The following is a 22,364-nucleotide window of genomic DNA, read 5'->3' as shown; positions in this document are numbered from 1 at the left end:
AGACATACATTTGTTCTGTGGTATGAGATTTTCGCTGTGAGAGGAAGATTATTCTATAAAATGATGTGTGCAGGAGAATGGGTGGGTTCAAGGAACCCCCATCTTTAGGAAGCTGTGTGGTATGTAGGAGGAATTATGCCCCGGAATGATCTGTGGTCTGAAGGAGAAGGTGGTGTCTATTGAAGGTGGTGTAAATTGAAGGTGGTGTGGTCTCAGATGGGGTTTGTGGTCAATAGATGCTTAAATGGCATATGGATGGAGTTGGCTATCTTCTACCAATGTAAATAGGGTCATGGTGAGGAGGACTTTTCTATGGTGGGCCAGCGGGGTAAACCAAATCACACCACGCCTATGTGTGCACCCTGTAGCAACCGCCTTTGTCTGTGTTTATTAATGCACTAACTGGAAGCACTCACAGCGAGATGGTGGTTGTGTTTGGCACCTGAGACGTGAGATGTCTACATTGCTGTGTGCATAGTACAATGTGCAGTGAATCTCCATGTTCAGATGCATTTGAAGGACACTGGCTCGGAACGTCACTCTTTCTCTTAATCCCATTCTAACACCGGCCTCCTAGAGTGATGAAAGTTAGGATCATGTGAATCCTTTCTAGAAATTTCTGTTTTCTGTTGTAGCTGTTTTCTGTTGTATCTGTGTATACTACCCTGCAATTTGTATGTGACCTTTTGAAGGAGACGTGGACCATCGACAGAGGTGCCAATGAGGATAGATGGTTGCAGTTGGTGGCTTTCATCTGCCTCTTGCCCCAGCCATACAAGAAGGGCACACTGCTCCCCCATACTGCTGTGAATCTCTGTGCTCTTTTATGTGCCTCTTTCTTTTGCATTATGGACGACTGTCTTGTCACAGGTCTTTAATCAGTTTCCCTCTCTAAGCTGCTTTAGTCATCCCGCCCACCTCCAAAGGGTGAATGAGTGCGTGTAACATTTTACAATTCTGCACTCTCCTGCAGGATGCACACTTTCACCTCGTTGGTCCTTCTGCTTTATCTGATTTCTTCTCTCTCTTTGGTTCTCTCTCTCTCCCTCTTTGGTTCTCTCTCTTCCTCACCCTCCCTCTCCCTAGCCCTTCTTTCACTTTTTCTATCTCTTCCTCCATATGACTTTCATTATTTTTCCCTGTCATTCTTCCTCATTGTTTTTCTTCCCTTGTATTTACCTCATTTGCCTCTTTATTCTATTTCGCTGTTTCTCCTTCTCATTTCTTTGTATCCTTTTTTACCTCTTTTGCTGTCAGTTCACTTGACTCCTCACACTTCCGTCTTTCTTTCTGTTTTTGTTTTGTTCCTTCTGTTCCCTCGCTCTCGTCTTCAGTAACTTGTCTCTCATCTTCCTCTTACACTCTGACTTTCTCTGTCATTCACTCTTTATCTCATGCTCTCTCTTGCAGGATGGACGGCTGCCACCTCACAGATGTCTGCTGTGAATCCCTATCTGCTGCTCTCCAAATGAGTCCATCTCTCACAGACCTGGACCTGAGGGTCAATAACCTTGGAGATTCTGGAGTGCAGCACTTGTGCCAGGGCTTGAAACACCCAGACTGCAAAATCGAAAAACTGAAGTAAGGGGAAAACAGGCGGTGTAGACAGTTTTGGTTCTTCGTCCGCTCACTGCATGCGCGCAAGAATCCTGACCCTGACTGCACAGTCACACCTCTGTACAGGACATCTGTATCATGCAGTTCATAAAAGGCATAAGTGTTCCCAAAATATAAAACATATTTGGGATTTTTTAATAACTTCATAAAATATTCTGCATGAGAAAACCTTTACAAATTATACTAAGGCCCAGAAAACCCTTATGTTTGAAAATAGAGAAGCTTGGTTTTCAGGAATACCTAATCAGATGACAAAGACTTAAGAGTTTGTATTGGGTCTGAATTATATTTTGCATTTACAAAGAACTAATTATATTTGTTAAATCCTTTTTCACATTTTCCTGTGCTAAGCAAATTCTATGTGTAGGATTCCTCCTTCTTTACACCACTTTTAGTTTCTTAAAATCAAAGTTAGTGTGTTATTACTGGCCGGAGTAACCCGAGCTTATTCATGATTTGCTCTGGTATGTCCCCCAGAACAAGGGGCACACATTTCCTCATATGTATACTTCTAGTCACTACCATAAAGGACCTTTTTCTGACATCAAATTTGATTTAGGTTGTGCGTCTTTGAAGTTTGTGTTGGTGGTCTGCTTCCTTTTGAAATACCTTCTCCTCTGCTGTTCCTTGCCTCTGGAAAGCAGTCTGTCACCGCAGGAGCGACTCCAAATCGGATAGTCTCACTGCACAGGCTATGGTAGTGACTAGAGGTTCACACCTAGATGTCAGCCACAGTGATATGTGTATCAAAAGGTTACCCCATGGCCTCAGCCCTACTTAAGCAGCCCCATCTCTTTTCTGCAATGTGGCCAGGCCCATTTCCAGTGACCTCTCTCAGAATAAACAGCACCCTTTGAATTGTGCTGGACAGCCTGGCTCTTCTTCCTGCAGTGTGTGTCCCACCCAGCTCACAGGAATGCAGCAATACAGAAATATGTCTGGCTGGATTCCTCTACCTCCTCATGTTCCTCCAGTCAGACGAGGGTCTCTCTAAATGAAACCCAGAGTTCCATGTATTGTACCATTCACAGGCACACATACACTCAGCACATGCATAGATCACACACTACATACTGACCTGATGTAAGCGAGGAGCGAGTTAAGCACACAGCTGTAGACCTTTACATGAGTGAGCGTGTAGGCCTCACTCCAGTGACAGGTTAAAAGTCCTGTTCACTTCTGATCACTACATGGTATGTTACCACCACTACACTTGTGCTAGTTCACTACTGGTAAAGGCAATAGCCTTTCACCTCTGTGAGGGTTCAGCTTTGGGCACCCCTTCCCGGTCCAAAAAGACCACCATCCATTAGACAGGCACATGTCATGCCACACACACGATCCATTTTCACCAATGACAACAAATATCAACACCATGGATCCAGACATCATTGCACTTGAGGATAGGCGGGTCAGGGGTGCACGTTCAGCACCATGCAAGTGACTTTTCCCTCCCACCAGCTGCCCTTTCAGAGTGCTCACTGCAAGTGTATTTTTGGATATTTTAAGCCTTTGCTTGGCCCTTAAAAGAGAAATGAACACAGTCCTAAGGCTTAAATCCTCATTGTCTCTTTTATTGGCTGCCCCTGAAGAAGACCAAAGCCAGGAAAGTAACACCAGAGGCTCACTAGCATTCTGCTGTCCTCGGCAGAGCCAGCCATGTCACCTCTAAGTACCCTTCTCACAAGAAGTCACCCTTGAGGCGCTGCCTCCGTGGTTTACCAAGAGATTAAAAGTCTCAGGTTGCTGCATCCTTGGATCGTGAGACGTTTGTACTCCATAGAGGGAGGCCTGGGTGAGCAACTCTAGCTGCCATGTCTTCCAGTGGCTCTTTTCCCTTTCAGAGGTCTCAGCATGAGGTGCAAGCCTTTCCTGCGGCACAAACCCTCGAGGAGGCAGATGTCAGCTGTCCCATCTTGGGACAGTGTCCATCTTGGAACAGGGCACCCTAGGGTGCAGCAGCACGGAATCTTTTTCTCATCTTTTCTCATAGTTTCCTTCAGGTATTAAACCATGTGGAAATAAGCCCTGACCCCTGCATTAAAGCATAAACCAGTGATGCTCTTACCCCATCCTCCCTTTAATTGGTGTTTGTTTGTTACAGGATCAAGAGCTGCTGCTTCACAGACTCTAGCTGTGCAGACCTCGCCTCTGTCCTCACTGTGAGCTCCTTCCTGACCGAGCTGAACATGGGAGGAAACGATGTGGGGGATTCTGGGGTGCGCCTGTTGTGTGAAGGACTCAAGCACCCTGGCTGCAGACTGCAGTCACTATGGTGAGTTACTGTAACTCTGCAACTTATGTATCCAGAATTGTTAGAAATGGGGGCCTCCAGTTGGCAGCAGCTGGCGCCGGTGTCAAATAGTGACCCTAAGTCAGAGTAAGGGGGCTACACCCTTTGATAACCCCTGCTCAACCCAGTGGTAATGTAGCACGAGCAGACAGGCCTATCTCAGAGGCAGTGTGTGAAGTATTTTATGACCATACACAATAACGCTGGAAAGACGCTACAAAACAGACACCACAAGAAAGTATAGAAAAATAGTTATCTTTATATAAGTCAAGCACGAAATGGAGAAATGCTCAAAGAACCACAATGCACATAATTACAGATTCATTCAGGGGTGATGGAAGCACTCGTGCGTGCGGGTGGAACGAGCTTAGTTCGAGATCGGGGCCTAGGCGGCCCGGTGATGCACATTGTACCTGGGATATAAAGGGAGCACAGCGCACAGCTTCACGGGGAGGGTGCGGGATGTCAGGCAGACTCACAGCGGCCACAGGTCCTCGGCTGCAGCAGTCCACGGCGTGCACACACGCTAATCCTAGGATGGGTTTGGAAGGCGGCGCCCGGCGGCACACGCAGAAGATGGCAAGGTTTGTGACGTAGGGGCTAGCGTGGGCACAGCTCTTCAGCTGCAGCGGCCCGCGATAGCGATGGTTTCTGTAGCAAAACAAGGTTGGGCACTCAGCGGCACAGCTCCTCAGCAGCGGAGGCCCAAAATAGCGGTGGTGATGACTCTCGCAGCAAAGCCAGTGCGGGCCTACAGCCGCACAGCCCCACGGCTGCAGCGGCCCACAATAGCGATAGCACTGATTCTCGTAGTATCCTCGTGATAGGACCAATGCGGGCACTCGTGGCACAGCTCTTCAGCAGCAGCGGCCCACACTTGCGATAGCAATGGTTTTCGTAGCAAGGCCAACGCAGGCACTCAGCGCCACAGCTCCTCAGCTGCAGCCGCCCACAATGGCGATAGCAATGGTTTTCGTAACAAGGCAGATGCAGGCACTGAGCAACACAGCTCCTCAGCTGCAGCGGCCCACAACGGCGACAACAGTGGATTCCGTAGCAAGGCAAAGGCGGGCACTCAGCGGCACAGCTCCTCTGTTGTAGCGGCCCACAATGGCGATAGCAATGGTTTTCGGTGCAAGTCAAATGCGGGCACTCAGCGGCACAGCTCCTCAGCTGCAGCGGCCCACAATGGCGATAGCAGTAGTTTCCGTAGCAAGTCAAATGCAGGCACTCAGCCGCACAGCTCCTCAGCTGCAGCGGCCCACAATGGCGATAGCAATAGTTTCCGTAGCAAGTCAAATGCGGGCACTCAGCGGCACAGCTTCTCAGCTGCAGCGGCCCACAATGGCGATGGCAATAGTTTCCGTAGCAAGTCAAATGCGGCGTTCCCCACAGTAGAACTAGAGACCCTGGATTTCTCGACAGAGGCCTCACCTGAAAGTAGGATTCCCTTCAAGAGGAATTGGGCTGCTGACGAATAAAGTCTAATGTCCCTGAGACTTCGGCAGGAGGCAAGCTCAAATCAGGCCCTTGGGTAGTTGCTTCAGTATATGGATGAAAGTTTCAAAGTCCTTACCCTCTTGTTACACGGACAGAGGTTCGTCTTTGCATCCCAAAGTTACACACCACAATGGGGTTTCAGCTCAGATCTTTATACACCAAAAGTCTTTGTTCTTGAGAAAGTCACAAATCACTCGACCCGGCCAGAACCAGTTTGGTGTTGACTTGGGTCACTTTATTTACGAGGCGGCATCCTCCCTTTCATGGATTCACCATCAGACGCCCAGTGGGAGGTGGAGCCATCATTCACCTCGCCAGGCACAGCCCTGCTCAGATCAAAGGGGTCACCCCCTCCCCATACTTCAACCGCAGATTCCTCCATTTGACCCAAGTCGGCCTCAGCCTGCCCTGGCCCTCTAAACCAGATGGCCAATACACATACCAAGAAAACACCCAGGAAGGTTTAGACAAAAAGATACCTGCTTTCCAAAAGCGGTAGTTGCACACTCAGTATATAAAGACAATCACCACTACCAGATACACTTTAATATTTGAAGCTCAAGCATACCAAATTCGACTTTCCTAACATGTTCCTTGGCACTACTAAGACTATACTAGTTCATACAGTTAATTTATATTAAGGAGCATTCGCGCTGTGTTACTGAATGGCAGCAACCACAAAGGAGACAAAAAGTGACAAAAAATAGAAGGGAGACCTACGCCAATGGTGCCAGGTCTAACAAGAATAAATGCACAATACATTGTTGATTTGTGCCAAACATCATATCATCGCAGAATAGCTAACACAAAGTAATTGCACAGTCAGGACGTTGCTTTAGAGATGTCATTTCACACATTTGAAAGGAGACTGTGGATGAAGTCTGAAATAGGTCTTTTCCCTTCCCCAAGGAAGTTGACCCAGTGTCATTGGTGGAATGCATTTTATACCCTGATAACAGGGAAGTAAACCATGCAAATGCAACCCTTCCCTCTCCAGTGTGCTCCAGCCAATTCTTGCTCCCCAAAATGCAGGTTAGTAAGTACAGCTGACGGTGAGATTCATTCTAAAGCAGAGAGGGCAAGCCTCTAACAAAGGTACGCAAGAATAGACCACATGTGACTTGTACATAAAACTGCAGTGCTTCGGCAGAGTAGGGAACTCCTTTGTACATGAGCGCAGCGCTCACTCAGACACATTACTGCAGTCAATCCTCTTGCAGGTGGGTGCATGCACGGTTTCATCCTCACCACGGGGGCAGTGCCAATAAACCAGTACCAGGGATGGCTCCACTTGCAAGCAGATGCAAAGGGGCAAACTGGTATTTTTCATGTTCACACTGCGATCGCCCAGTGCCCAGTCCACTGATGGCATCAGAGCTGATCAGTGCGCTTTGTTGTGTCGCCATGTTTGAGGGAACCCCAACATGAACAGCCTGTGGTAACACCAATGCTGAGGGACATGTGGTGTTTGCAGCCACAGTGCATCACGTGGGCCCTTCTGGGTGGAACTGAAAGGACATTCACATGGTTGGTCACTTTGAGGAGCTGAGTCAGCCTGGTTCAAACTTTAAAAGCTGACACACTTAGGGTCCTGACAAGGCCATGGCGAGCTGGTCCTTTCTGGAGCCTTGTTTCTTCAGCTTCCAACGACAGCGGCTCTGGTTGGCAGCCTTATTCTAACACACCTTTTACATTATGTTTGCATTAGATGGTACAGCGCGTTCGTTATTCACAAATTATTATTTAACACCTTCCCAATCCACGATGGAGGTTCACAGTTCTCCAGCAGAGCCCTTTTACATTCAGTGACTGCAGTGTTTGTTTAGCTATGCTATTCTGGCCTGGTCCAATCAGTAAGGTGTTCAGTACATTTAGAAAGTACTGACTAAGCACCGTTTTAAATCGCTGCCTTCCAATTGCCACTTAACAATCTCCAGGGGCATTTATTTTATTTAAATGTAGCAACATCTCAATACTTATTTCATTGGGAATCCTGCTCAAAAGAGCTTCATTCTTCCCTTGAAATGCCTGGCTGTCACTGATAGGCTGCAGGTGTATTCCATGGGAGAGATATATCTCACACGTGTAACTGTGACATTCGGAGAACATACGCCACAACCCCTCCTTTTAGAGCTTCAAACAGGACCTAAAATCTCTACTAATCAACAACTACTTCAACGACCATCACTAGTTGATTTATGTCTCCCAAAGACCCAGCCCTCTTTGAATTGTTTTTTTCCGTCAGAGAGACCTTCTAATCTAACTGACTATTCCGTCTCTAACCTGTCCCCTAGCCCCTCTACCTTTACCCAAGTGTTTGATTGCTATATACTACTGTATTCTTACGGTGGACTTTGTTACTTGTTTATCTGTATGACTGTTTTTAACCCTATTGACTTTCATGTACTTCTTGTAAACTTCCTCTCAAAATATGTAAAGTGTTCTGACACCCTTTAGTCTAGCCAGTGCTATACTCCAAAAATAAATAAACAGTCCTTATCTGGATGAACCACACAAGTCTGGTAGTTTGGCACAAAACCAGCCCGTCTTAACTTAGAGGTATTATGACGAATCTTTATGCAGCACACAAAAGAAAAATCCCAAAACAATTTTGAAATATAGGATACATTTTAATAAATAAATCTTCACTAAACCTAATTAAATACAATTAGTAGAACCGGAGTTATACATTTTTTAAGTTTCTAGTCAAACCTAGTACCTAAAGGATCAAGTAACCAACTACAAGAATCTTGTCGCATGAGACCAAGACAAACTCAAAAGGTAAGGCCGACCCCAAAGGAGGGCGGTCCAGATCCACAAAGTGGATGGGGCCCGGTCTCAGCGGAGCTTCATTGAGAAAAGTTCAGGAAAAGGTAGAGTTCAGCTTAGTCCTGCTTTGTCTCCCTGTCTAGGGGGAATAGACCAGACCCAACAGCAGAGCCATACACAGTCATGTAACTAAGGACAGTAGCAGAAGACACAATGATTCCCACTGGAAAATGCAAACTTTTTAAAACTGGCGATTTCAGAATTGTGACTTAAAATCCGAGCTTTACCATTAAAGAGGTTTTTAAATTAAAATTCATTTGAGTCTAAACAGTACATTTCTACCTGCTTTTAAAGTTAGCACATATTAAATGTACTAAGGTAACCCAATGTAAGTTTATGGGAGAGGTAGGCCTTATAGTAGTGAAAAACTACTTTAGGAGTGTTTCACTATCAGGACATAAGACTTAAGAACACATGTCCTACTTTTAAGATAGAATGCAAATCTTTCACATAACATTAGCCATAGTGGCTTCTTTATTTTTCAGCTTTTATTGGATACATTTGTGTGTATCTGGTGAACTGATCATTTCTCACTTTTATGTTGTGAATCAATTTTATATCCATTTTCATGGAAATAAAGGTCTGTGCAGACCAAACCCAAGAGCCCAGCACTTTCAAGAGATCCCTGGTGGGATTCCTATTTTTTTCTAGTTTATAGTGCAGTGCATCTTACACATTTTTGACCCATCTCCGGAACAGTGAGGGCTAATAAAATGAGAAACAGACTCCCAGACTAATTTGATGCTGGAGAGCATACTGTATTTGTTTATCTTTCTGCATGTGCCAGAAAAGACTGATTAGTATGTGAGTTTGAACATCCTGTGTGTATTTGTATACCTTTCCAGGTAAATTAGTTTTCCTATTTTCAGTATGCATTTTTTGAAATTATGTAGTAATGTATTGTTTTAATGGTGTTATCCACTGTTGCTCCACAACAGAATGTTACTGCGCTTTACAATGAACTGGAGTAATACATTCATCAGAAACAAAAGCATATTCAAGAATAATAGTAGACGCATTGCAGAATGACTTCTAGGTTTCAAGAAAGGCCCAATTGCTCTGTTATCAGTGGAAGAAATGGGTTTCCTGGGAAACAGGAGGGTGGATGTTGTGTTTCGTGCCACAGAGATAACGTTCCAGACAGACGTGGCGGACCTTGGGGAGGAGAGTGCTTGAGAGGACTTGACATTTTGTGTCTCACTTGAGCAAGAGTTTCTGTGCTCTCTTTGGCCTCCAGAGAAGTTCCAAAGGCTGGTTAGGTAATGAGGGTGATTTAGATGGGTGTCTTTTTTAAGTGAGGCATTCAAGGGTGATTTTCGTTTTGATGCCGAGCCAGTGGAGTTCACTGATAACAGCTGAGATGGGTTTAATTTTCTGGAGGAAGACTGAAGTTAACGAAGAAGGTTTTTTTAATGGAGTTCCAATGGAAATTTGCTGACTTGTAGGTTCTGTTCATGTGGAATGAGCGACTATGTGGGGTAAGTGTTCAATCATGATACAGTTACTGATGAAGCTAGTGAGGGAGCACAAGCCTAGAGCTCAGCAATCAGGTTAGGGTCACATTTTGTTTAGTCTCTGTGTATCTGGGAAAAGATAATGAATTCCAGTTTTGAAGGACTAAGCTGCAGAAAAGTATCCGACATCCAGGATTTAGGCTTGGCATGGATGATGTTGGATGATGGTTGATGTTTTGGGTGTTTTAATATAAAGCTGTACCCACATTTTGATGGCTAGATACACTTATCATTTTGAACATTAAGCCCTGCATTGTTGGAGAAGTGTTCAACATTTAATCCACTCTTCTCGCAACAGATGAGTTTTGGAAAGTGGGGATGTATTTTTGTCCTTTTGTAGTGAAGGAAGGAATCGGCAGAATTCAATTTACTTCGACCTTGGTATTGATTATCTACCTGTATTCTTAGCAGAGACCGAAGTAACATTGTCCACACCGTTTGACTGTACCCTTCATGTGTGTTGTTTCTGCAGGATGAGACATTGCTTGTTGACAAGTTTGGGCTGTGCAGATCTTTCCTCTGCTCTCCGTACTGTTCCCTCTCTCACTGTGCTTGTGCTGAGTAACAATGAGCTGGGAGATTCTGGAGTGAGGCAGCTGTGTGAAGGATTGAGACACCCAGGCTGCCAAGTACAGAAGTTGTGGTGAGTAGCAGCTGTTCTTACTGAGCAACATTTTATGCTCTCAGTAATCTTCAGTCATATGTCGCTACCTGTTGTCAGCGGTGTGTATCCACTGTCACTGCTACACTGGCTCCCTCACCCGCTTTACTCGCCTTTCACTTATTTTGCTTCCCTGTCATATGCCTTGTCAGTTTCATGGAATGATCTCTGACTTCACCTGCTCCATTGCCATTTCAGTTCCTTTCTAGGTAAGCCCAGAACTAGTAACGGATCATGTTAGTGGACACTGTATTGTTGCCACAATTGGAATACAAAATTGTTTATTATATGTACTACCATCAAGTGTGCATCTCAGTGCTTCTGTAACCATCTGCTGTAAGGCATGCTGTAGTTTCCGCGTTCTGTCTTTTCGCACTGTGCTTTAGGCTAATAGGTCACACCACGTACCCTGGCAACTTGGTAATGGTGCAGACCTGTTCCAATTGCGTCGGTTGAGAGTGCACTACACTTGCCTATTCCCAGATGCACCTGGTAGGTGATAATTTGACTTCCGCCATTATGTTTGTTTGGCATAAAATGATAGTATGATTGCGTGATCTTCCTGTGATGCCAGACTGCCTTTCCTCCACTTATATAATTATCCTCAAAACGAGGTGCCTTTGATGAACAGGTCTTGTTATATTTTATATTATCACTAGGCACGCCTGATTTTAAAATGGTGGCCAAAGGGACACAAACACAGTAACTTCGGGAAGGAATTGCAGAGAGCTCTGGATCCACGTGGGGAGGATAAGACTTACGGAGGCAGATGCAACCTATTCTGAAATAAGAAGCCCACATAACTGAGAGCATGGCTTAGGAAACGGAAGAGCCTGAGAGAGGTCCTTAAGCTGAAAGGCCGCTCACCACGAAGAGGGAAGACAAGAAGCAGCTAAATAGATTACAATGAGAAAGGCAAGACAGGTCCTTGCATAATAGCAAGAAGCCAGCAGGCACCAACCCCCACAACAAAACAAGACCGACACATGCTCTAAGTGAGGGAACTATCTGCTACCATACAAGAATGACGAGCAAAGTGAGGGCGGTAACCTCACGAGAGAAATAAACCACAGAGGAGAGGGATACCGCCTCTATGCCCCTAAAAAAGGCTACCAATAGAGTGTCCAGCTACTTGGTGCCAGCAGAGAAAAAAGACACAAGTGCACGACAAGACACAGAAGGAGAAATGGCGCTCACAAAGGAAGACTTGCTGGCCTCCCTTCAAGACTTCAAAAAAGAATTGCAAACGGAATTGAAGCTGGACATGGCAGCTTCCCTGGATCAATTGAAAGCAGGTCTCTCCGACCGTAAGGAATCCTCCCAACGAGATGTAGACTCTGTGGGCACTAGAGTCCTCAATATGGAAACCAAGACGCAAGAACTAGACAAAGAAGCCTCCTCAGAAACCAGGAACACGCTTCAAGAGCTCCGATCATAGCTGCAGGTAGCACTCCTGAAAGGTGAAGACCTGGAAAATAGATCCTAATGGGAAAACATACGGATCCGGGACCTGGAGGAGGGAGCGGAGGGGCCAGATCTAGAGGCTTTTGTTACTGGACTGTTTGCAGAGGTATTAGGGCCAGGTCACACAAAGATAACAAGCATTTGCAATGCAATAGGTCTCGCATTATAAAAGTGTGAGCAGTTGGCACTGCTAATAATAATGCAACACTAGCTATTGGCATTGTAAATGATAATTTCATTTATTTATGTGTTTTTGTTTGATAAAATAGATTTAAAAAAAGGCATTGTCATGAACAATGACAATAGCTAAAACTTTTGCAAATGCGAGACCTATTGCATTGCAAATGCTTGTTTAAGTACTGCAGGCTTTTTAAAAGTTTTAGTCACTACTCAAAATGAAATCCATTTTATCAGCGTTGCCAGTGCTCCTTTATGTTTAATGCCTAAATGAAACACAATGTTCTAAGCAGATTGCTAAACTGCATCTCCAGCCCCGATCATAATGTCTCACTTCATGCTGGACAGTGGGCACCCTGTTTTTATGCAGTGCCAAGACGGGGTGAACTAATGCACAGACTGAGGTCTGTCAGCCTCCGAGGCTCAAAGCATTCCTTGCAACAGTCCGCTGTATCAAAGTATTGCCATGTGTTCAGCACACACTCTGCAACAGCAAGTGGTTTCAAAGTTGGGGGGACTTCCCAAACTTTGCCGAGGTGTTCATCGTGTTTGGTGACAGCGTATTTATGCTGTGGTTGTGTGTGTAGTTGTGGTTGTGTGTGTGTGGTTGTGTGTGTGGTGTGTGTGTGGTTTTGTGATTGTGTGTGGTTTTGTGTGTGTGGTTGTGTGCGTGGTTCTGTGTGTGTGGTTGTGTGTTGTGTGGTTGTGGTTGTGTGTGGTTGTGTGGTTGTGTGTGTAGTTGTGGTTGTGTGTGTGTTTTTGTGTTTGTGTGGTTGTGTGTTTTTGTGGTTGTGTGTGTGGTTGTGTGTGTGTGTGGTTGTGTGTGGTTGTGATTGGTTGTGTGTGTGTTTGTGGTTGTGTGTGGTTCTGTGTGTGTGGTTGTGGTTGTGTGTTGTGGTTGTGTGTTGTGGTTGTGTGTGTGTGTGGTTGTTTGTGGTTGTGTGTGGTTGTGTGTGGTTGTCTGTGTGTGTGTTTGTGGTTGTGTGTGTGGTTCTGCGTGTGTGTGTGGTTCTGTGCGTGTTTGTGGTTGTGTGTTGTTGTGGTGGTGTGTGTGGTTGTGTGTTGTTGTGGTTGTGTGTAGTTGTGGGGTTGTGTGTGTGTACCCCTTCAAGGCTTAACAGTGTTTTTGGAGTTGGGCACTGCGAAGGCACATGCCGAGCAGTGGGAGAAGGATCACCCGGCTATTGGAGTGGATGCCATCTGACACTGACATAAGAATATTTTCCTGTGCTGCCTCGCAACATTTTCGGAAAGACTCCTAGGATGGCATTTGAAAGGTACACTAAAGTAAAAACCTGAATGTGAACTTGGAGACTGAAATGTTGCATTTTTTACTTTCAGAAGGTTCCCCACTTGGTTTATTACGGCCATGAGTCCTGTGACTGTAAGGCGGCACATCTGTACATTACAGCCGTTGTTTTGTGCGTTTAACAAAGACTGATGAAATCACTCATCCCGTGCAGCTCGTGACAATCCAGTCTGGGTTTCATAAATGTTATTTTGATGTGTTGGAAGTTTGCTAAAACAGCTGACTAGATGAATAGTGCTCAGAGGCACAGGCTAAAAATTGTCTATAGTAACCCATTAGGGATTTATATTAACTGTCAATTTTTTAACTGAGATGCTTCAGTAATATTTTGCACTAATGTTTAAATGATTCATGTTTCACACACAATTACTACTTTTAATAACAAAATGATGTAAATTGGCATGAACTGCTGCAGAGATGAAGTGCATTGTCTGTTTACTGACTTAAGAATATTTTTCTGTGCTGCAACGCAATATTTTCAGAAAGCCTCCTAGCCTGGCATTTAAAAGGTACACTGAACTAAAAACCTGAATGTGAAATTGGAAACGGAAATGTGGCATCTTAACTTTCAGGAGGCTTCTGTTTTGATTTAATTAAGGCCATGAGACCCGTGACTGTAACTTTTACTATAATCGCGGCACCGGCGCTTTACTTTTAACATTAAAAGTAAAGCGCGGGTACCGCGATTATAGCATAAGTAAAGAAATCTTGAAATCTTGAAATGGTGCAGCGTTCCATTAATTACAAAAGAAACCTATGTAGTTAATTGTAATTATCAACGGGCATGAACGCAAGAAGCTTACCAGGGAAAAGTCTAACAGGGCTGTGTAGCAAATATATATAACAAGGGATGCGCGCGCAAGCGGGTGTGCTTGCTGCGCGTTCTAGCAAACTGGGGGGAAAATGCTATCGCCGGCCACAGCTTGCGCGCGCACACATGCACTGCAAGCTGTTATTTTAAGCATTCATGGGCATGCACGGAAGACAACAACCATAAATAACTAATGTATAGTCTTTAAAATGATTAGAAAATTGAAATGCACCTTGCTATGCGATTACATGAATACAAAACTTTAAAAAAACAAAGCTCTCTAACACACTGTCTTTTGGAGCAAACAGTGTGCATACAGCCTTTCACAGAAGGGATGGTCTCTGGTTGCTTTTACACCGTGATCTCAAGCTGTGGAAAGATCAGTTTCCTTAAAACAATGAAAACTGCATAGCAGGCACGAGCGAAAAGAAAGGCAAGCAAATTGCCATTATGGTTTGTTCATGAAAAATCAGAGAAATGTACACACACAAGATCGTGGCCCTATAACGTGCACTTTCCTGATCAGACACCCGTCATGTTTAAAATACCAGTATCTTCTAAGATCCTAATGCAGAATTCGTTTTTTTTCCAAAGATTGCTTTTTGACACCAACAAGCACCTTTTGCAGAACACTGGCAGAGTCAGCTAAAAGTTGTCACACAAGAGAATGTGCCACACGCACATTACAAACAAGACAGAGGCAGAGCGAGCCAGCGATGCGGAGGAAGAGATAATAAACAAGTGCCATGCATCGTGGGTTTGGCTAACGCATTGTAATGCCTTCTCCTGCATCACTGTACTGGCATTAAATGCCACACATTAGTGCCCTTAATTGTAGTGTCTGAGAGTGCAGCTTTAGCGCCCAACACTGAATAGCTCGGCTGTGAGTGCTTCTGTAGCCAGAGCGTGAGCCGGGCTCAATGTTGAAACGGGGGCTGTGGTTGTCATGGATACACAGTAATGTTTGCTTGGGCCCGCCCTCACATCACGTGCTGACACCTCTTTGCTTGAAATAGACTGCATGGCACGTTGTTGGGTTCCTGTGGTGCCCAGAAAACGAGGTCCGCGATCCATTCCAATACTGGCACCGCCCGTCAGTGCCACACACACCGGACCGGTGCGGACAGTCCAGAAGCTCGCGAGGATCAGCCGCTGCCTGGGTAAATGAGCTCTCTATGGGTGGGTGAGACGCTATAAAATAAACATGTAATGCAGTCTGCACTCTTTTGTACCCAGGCAAGGTTCGAGCTATTTAAATTGCTGAAAAACGGTTGAAAAAATAAGCGTGTAATGATGAAAGTAATTTTTTTACCAGGTTAAATAATGCAAATTTTGCATAGTGAATGGGGAAAATAAAGAGTGCTTAATAACTCTCAAAGACTACGTTAGTCGCCAAACAGAGGGAGACACACGCGCAAGTGAAACAAGCATTGAAAGCGTGCGTCATCGCGATCGCTCTGCAAGCGAAAGTGATCGCGATGACGCACGAGTTTTCAAAGTGCTGCTGGCGGCCGGCTGCGCGCGTTCACGATCGCGTGAACGCAAGCACTAGGCCAACCAGCAGCACTTTGAAAACTCACATACAAAATGTCTCTCCGAGCCAGCGCATGCGCTGGGCTAAGCGAGACCTAAAAATCAAAAGAGTACACAGAGTAGGCCGGGAAGTACCAGGGGACCGCAGACGCACGAGGGATGTACTGGTCAAGCTTCACTCCTTCAAAGTCAAAGAAGCAATTCTGCAGGCTGCTCGGAAAAAAGACAAGGTAACCTTTCAGGGCTTCACTTGCTCCCTCTATCAGGACCTAGCTCAGGTCACTCTTCTGCGGCGCCAGCAATTCAGGCCTGTGACCAAGAAGTTGAAGTCAGACAACATCAGGTACAGATGGTCATACCCTTTCTACTTCACCTTTGAGTTCAGTAATAAAGCACGATATGTCACAGACTTGAAGGAAGTGATGGAGCTCTTGGGACTGCCACCAACAGACCCAGCAGCCACCAGCAACCAAGCGCCAGGGACCAGCGTGGACAAAAGAAGAGAGAATCAATGGCAAACCCAACGGTGGGACCGACATCTGAAGAACTAGTAGAGACAAGGAAGAACTAAAGCAAAGTAAGGGACACTGTAGGTGCTGATGAGGCCAATCCAGGTTTGAGTCAAGAGGGGGATATACGGGGAAAGGAAGATGTTACAAGACCCTCTCACAACCCAGATGAGGACATGATAGAGGTCCAAACCTCCCAGAAAGAGTTCATTTAGTGAAGGCTTTCCGAACTTAAAAACATTGCCTTAAAGGGTCAGAGAGGACACACAGCTGTGACGGCGGGAACTGGTCGAATTGCCCATCGCAATGTTTGCTAAGTACTTAACTCACAATGAAGTGGGACTTAGGATCCCACACCACCAGTGGGGAACTTTCTTTCAGTTCATGTTAATTGGGGTTTTTCTTTTTTTGTCTGAGGAAGGAGGGAAAAGCTCATTTTCCACTTGCTAGAGAAGAAGGCAGGAGTTGAAGAACACACTTCGAGGTACCGAAGGGGAGGCTGGCCGTGAGGGTCTGCCGGTAGGAATAACCCACATGCTCACAACAGGGAAATGCTCTGCAGGGCGAAGAGGGGCCCCTGTGGCTCCAATGTATAATTAGATATGGTCTCCATAACATCATGGAATTTGAGAGGTTTAAACTTGCCACTTAAGCGGCAAAAAGTATGGAAAAACGTCTCTGATCAGCAATTTGAGGTAGTGATGCTAAAAGAGACACACCTTCAGCGGAAGTACAACCAGAGGCTGAAGCACAGAAGCTATTCCTTGATATATCAATCCTCAGCACACACACACAGGAAGAGGTGTGGCGCCGAGGCCAGGGCGACTGACGCCGGAATCTGGGGTTCGATCCCCGGCACCGGTGGCAGATTAGCTCAGCACCATGTGACTCTGGGCAATAGCTTGCTTAATCTTCCCGATGGCCCCCAGCGCCAAGAGACCCTTACGGGTGATTGTTCGCGCCTTACAAATGTGGATTATTATTATTATTGCACAAAACAAAAGGGCGTGGCACTACTGTTCCACACCACTACTAAATTCCAGCCAGAGGGGGTCAAAACCGACAAGGATGGGAGAGTGGTCATAGTGAAGAGCATGCTAAAGAGGAAACTCTGTACATTCATAGCGGAGTGCGTGCCAAACAATAGTCAACCAGCCTTTATAGATACCCTTTTGAACTTAGTCAGCGGATTCGCCGAGGGCCTGATAGTTCTGATGGGAGATTTTAATTTAACATGGCATTCGGATCTAGACCGCACACACTCACACTGAGCCAATACGGGTTGCTTCCCCAGGAATCGTAAAAAGACGATACAGGATATGGAGCTGAGAGACGCCTGGAGAATGCTACACCCTACCACTAAAGATTAATCCTTCTACTACTACATGCACCGTACCTACTCGCGCTTAGATTACATCTTTGTCACTCAGGAACTCCTGGGCAATCTACAAGGGGCCAAGATTCACTCCATAACGATTTCAGACTACAAGTACATCTCGATGTGCCTCGATTGGGGAACCTCTCCCTCCAGATTGCCGCAGTGGTTTTTCCCCACATCTCTTACACGCCATAGGTTACTCAGAAATAAGCTATGAGGGGCAATTAACAAATACTTTCAATTGAACCTACCACAAGACACTTCCCCATTAAATAACTGGAACTCCTTTAAACAGTACTAAGTGGCAAAGGCCTGGAACTTCATTCTAGGTTAAACAAACAAAGAGCATAGGAGAGGACAGTACTAGAATCAGGCTTGAGGGGAATGGAACAGATACATAAACAGACACCAAAATGGGACACACACCGTAAATTGACAGCACTAAAAGGGAAACTTACTACCATATACACTAACAGTGCGGAACTTACACTCCTCCGTTTGCAACATCTCTCATATGAACACGGTAACAAAATAGGGTCACGCATAGCGATGCAGCTCGCGTGAAACGAGAAAGAAAATACATAGGGATTAGCGACGAAGGGGGTACCCTGCATAACTCCAACCAATCCAAAGAGCATTTTTACATGCAATTCTACGCGGAGTTGTATCGGGTGTCACCCACAGAAACAAGCAGTCCAAAACGCTTACCTTGACTCAGTGACTCTCCCACAGGTGTCCCCCACCCAAAACGACAAAGCATTGAGTGCTCTTTTAACTGAAGAGGAGGTGCAGACAGCGATAACGACGCTGAAACCTTACAAGTCCCCAGAACCAGATGGCCTAATGGCCCATTTTTATAAAACATATGCAGCAGAAATCAAACCTCTGCTCATCCTCCTCTTCAATCGCATCGCCACAAGAGCAGTGGTAACGCCCTCTATGAGCGAAACCTTGGTCATTGTCATACCAAAAGTCAGGAAGATCCCACAACTTTGCTCCTTCTATAGACCAATCGCGCTTCTAAATATAGACGCAAAGTTGTATTCAAAGATAATAGCAACAAGACTAGAAGACATAATGCCAGAACTGATCCACCCAGATCAATCTGGGTTGATCAAAGGCAGGCTAACTCACAACAGCGTTCGTAGGGTAATTCACTTGGTAGAAAAAACATCAAAGTTCCGGATTCCAGCTGTCTTGCTGAGCCAGGATGCAGAGAAGCGTTCAATAGGGTGGAATGGTTCTTCCTCTTCCAGGCCCTGAGGAGATTCAGATTTGGTGAAGCAGTCATTAAAATGGTGATTGCAAACTATGATCATCCCACGTCAAGAGTTGTGCTCAACGGGATGCGATCCATTATATTTCCCCTCAGCAGAGGGACGAGGCTGGGATGTCCCTTTATCCCTGTTACTCTTCGCCCTCAGCATAGAAACCCCAGAGCCACAAAAGAGATATGTGGGATCCAATTTGGATCGATAGAGCACAAGATCTCGCTGTTTGTGTGAGACGTCTTGCTTACATCGTCCTCGCCCCGAGCCTAGTTGACGACCCTTCAGAAGAAATTACAGGCCTTTGAGGAAGTAGTGGGTTTCTGTATTAATGCGTCTAAATCCTCTCTGCTGAATCCAACACTCTCAGACAAAGATGTGGAATCCCTAGTTACTGATTTCCCATTCCAATGGGCCAAAGACAACATAACCTATCTAAGTAACAAAAATAATGACAAGACTGGAAGGCCTCTTCAGGGCCAACTATCCAGCCATGCTACACCAAGTGTAGCAAGAACATAGACGATGGAAACCTCTATATTTTTTATGGTTGGATCGCATCCATGCGATCAAGATGACAGTGATTCCAAAAATTTTATACCTCTTCCAAGCTCCCTCCATAAGTCTGGAAAGCGATTTTCTCCTTAAATTACGCCCACTAATCACACGCTATATATGGCAGAATGGGAGGGCTATACTATCTTTCGCTCAACTCAGATGACCCTGAAGCGCAGGAGGGGTCGCTTTACCGGACTTTGAGTTCTATTATAAAGCAGCATAGCTACTGGTGATAACAGAATGATCACTAAGAGAATCAGACAAACACTGGCTGCATATGGATAGAGCCATAGTAGGACGTACTTTTTGGGATTTGCTCTGGGAGCCTAGGAAGGACCGCCCTCGCAATGCATACCTTAGCACACCCACTCAGGCAACCCTCAGAGTGTGGGATGCGGTAGTGGGCCCAACGGAGTGGACGTCTTTCCCCTCCTCGCATCCACAGATTCACTTTAACCAGGAATTTCCACCGCTACTCAACCTAGGCCTGTTTGAAGAATGGTGAAAAGGCGTTTGCCTAAAACTGTCTGTCCTATTTCACAACTATGACATGTTAGCATTTGAGAATTGCCAACGCGATTTTAATCTCCCAGTATTCAAACATTTTCATTATCTTCAACTTAAACATTGGGTTCTGCAACCAGAGGTGATGGAGGCAGCCACCAGGGAGCTTACCCCGATAGAGAATTTTGTTAAGAGGGCTGGCTCTACGAAGGGAGATATCTCCTTCATATATGCACTCCTACTTTCCACACTACACTTTCCACGACCAAGACATATCACCGTTTGAGAAACAATGAGTGGGAGCGAGTTGTCCAAGTATCAGTGGAAGACACTTTGGAGAGATATAGCAAAAAAAAAAAATCATTCTATAGGAATGAAGGGAGCGCATTATAAGATACTTTACGATTGGTATCTCCAACTGATAAGACTAAAGAAAATATTCCCTGAGTCTTCTTATTTATGTTGGAGAGGCTGCTGCCCACTAGGAGATTTAAGGCATATTTGGTGAGACTGCCCCACAATCCGACCCTTCTGGTCAGAGATCCTGGCCCAAATCAGAGAATTTCTGAGCTACCCAATCCCTCCCACGTTGGAGTTTGCATTTTTAGGAATGAGAGACGAGACTTTAGAAAACCAGACAAAGGGTGACCGGGCGGTGATAAGGATGTGTCTATAGCAGCCAAATTAGCAATAGCAGCTGCTTGGAAGGAAAAAGACGCCCCAGCCATGACTCAATGGCAGGCACGATTGTGGAAAGCGCTTATAATGGAAAGAATGGCAGACATTTTTTGAGATAATTCAAAAAACTTTGAGAGAAGCTGGGGCCCTTTGGTATCATATTTATCCAGGGGCATACCATTGACAACATGTCTCCCCACTGTTAGAGCACTCGAACCTCTTCCAGTTTTGAGTCCGGATGGGTACACAGGGGAGCCCCCCGAAGATAAACAAACACACCCACTCATGCACGTCCCCACCATCCGCACATGCACACCATATGCTGGAGGGTCCTCCGGGGAATCCTTTCCCTATCTAGGTAACGAAGAGAACTATTCTTACCCGCTGTTCCTGCCTTTACCCTTCTTCCCCCTTCTTCTTCCTTCCTTTTGTTTTCCTTTTTTACACCACCTAGTCACTGTTGATGGGAGGAAATCGGGTTAGGGTGGGAGATGGGAGGGGGGCTGTCTTGGGTCCCTCAGTTACTTAGTTTTTGTTACTAGAAAGTTGAGCACTGAGAATGTTTGGATATATGTAGGATTACTTCCCAGTCCTAAATGGGACTGTAATTTCACAACGGCTTCAATATGACTAATGGGAAAGATGTAATGTACTAAACTGTATGTCTTCTTTTCTCTAAAAATGCTTATTAAAAAAAGAACTTTGAAGAAAAAAGATTGAAAGATTGGTTACTTACCTTTTCACAATGTGTCTAGGATGGCTCTTGCTCTGTTAACTTAGAAGTGATTTGTCCATATTATTATTTTTGGGGAAGAAATAATAGTTGTTAGTAAGGGTAGCCATTACTAAATACTAACAGACAGCACTGTATAATATGTATACAGCAATGAATATCCCTTTAATAGTATTTAACAGCCTTTGAGCTAGGCATATGCCAAGCGGCACAGCCTCGCCCCCTCTGCCGGTGCAGCAGAGACTCAAATAACCAAGTGGAACTGCAGAATTTGTGTGCCTCACAAGCTGAGTGTAAACCCTGTGTCATTGTTAAGTGAGGAGGGGCAGGTGAATGACAGTACTGATGCATGTCAGGCACACCTGCAGAAACTGCAAGGGGCACAGTTTGAAGCTGGAAAGCCCTAGACATAAGGAGAACAACTTCACAGGATGGGGCATTAGCCTGGCCTCGAGCAGGAGACAAAGCAGGAACACCACTGGAGCCACAAATGCACTTCACGGTCTGCTGACAAGTCCCAAAACAGTGTGCTGAGGGTGCAACAGTACTGAGGAATACAAAAAAGTGATGGGTTGATTGCTTGAGTTAATCTCCCCACCGGTAATTAGTCAACCCCATTTCAGTCCATGGCTTTTTTGCCTGCCATGCCACCTCAGAGAGGAACCAGCCTTGGTCCTGCTTCTCCATTGTCTAGTGCTACAGAGGTGTACGTGGTGCTCAGTTTTGGACACAGTAGTAGGGTGGAGCCCCAGGATATCTGTGGTAAAAAGCTCTCATTATTACAATGTAATCCCTGTTACCCGTTTTCCCTGGGACTCATTAAATAGGTCCCCCATCCTGCTTCCGAAAATGAATCAGCTATATAGTGTGCTGCTCGCCTTCTCCATATTAATTCACTGTCATGAAGCAAAATAGAGATCAAGACTGGTCTGCGCATGGGAATTCTGGAAAAAAAAGCACAGGTAGATTCAGAAGGAGCCAGCCATCTCTGAGGTTAGCCAGTGTCATGCATGTCTGTGATTCTCCTG

General features: G+C 45.4%; 1 protein-coding gene across 1 annotated transcript in view; it reads left to right on the top strand.

Moving 5' to 3' along the window:
* The window catches only part of LOC146822247 (ribonuclease inhibitor-like), a 125,808-nt gene that overhangs the window by 23,973 nt on the left and 79,471 nt on the right, over window positions 1-22,364 (top strand). The window contains exons 3-5 of the mRNA XM_085613378.1: window positions 1,411-1,581; window positions 3,722-3,892; window positions 10,226-10,396. Coding sequence (XP_085469504.1) covers window positions 1,411-1,581; window positions 3,722-3,892; window positions 10,226-10,396 — 513 coding nt within the window. The remainder of the gene's footprint in view (window positions 1-1,410; window positions 1,582-3,721; window positions 3,893-10,225; window positions 10,397-22,364) is intronic.

The sequence above is a fragment of the Triturus cristatus genome, chromosome 6 (genome assembly GCF_964204655.1).
Source record: "Triturus cristatus chromosome 6, aTriCri1.1, whole genome shotgun sequence".
NCBI lineage: Eukaryota > Metazoa > Chordata > Amphibia > Caudata > Salamandridae > Triturus > Triturus cristatus.
Note: the sequence above shows the minus strand (reverse complement) of the source record. Positions and strands in the feature narration are given on the sequence as shown.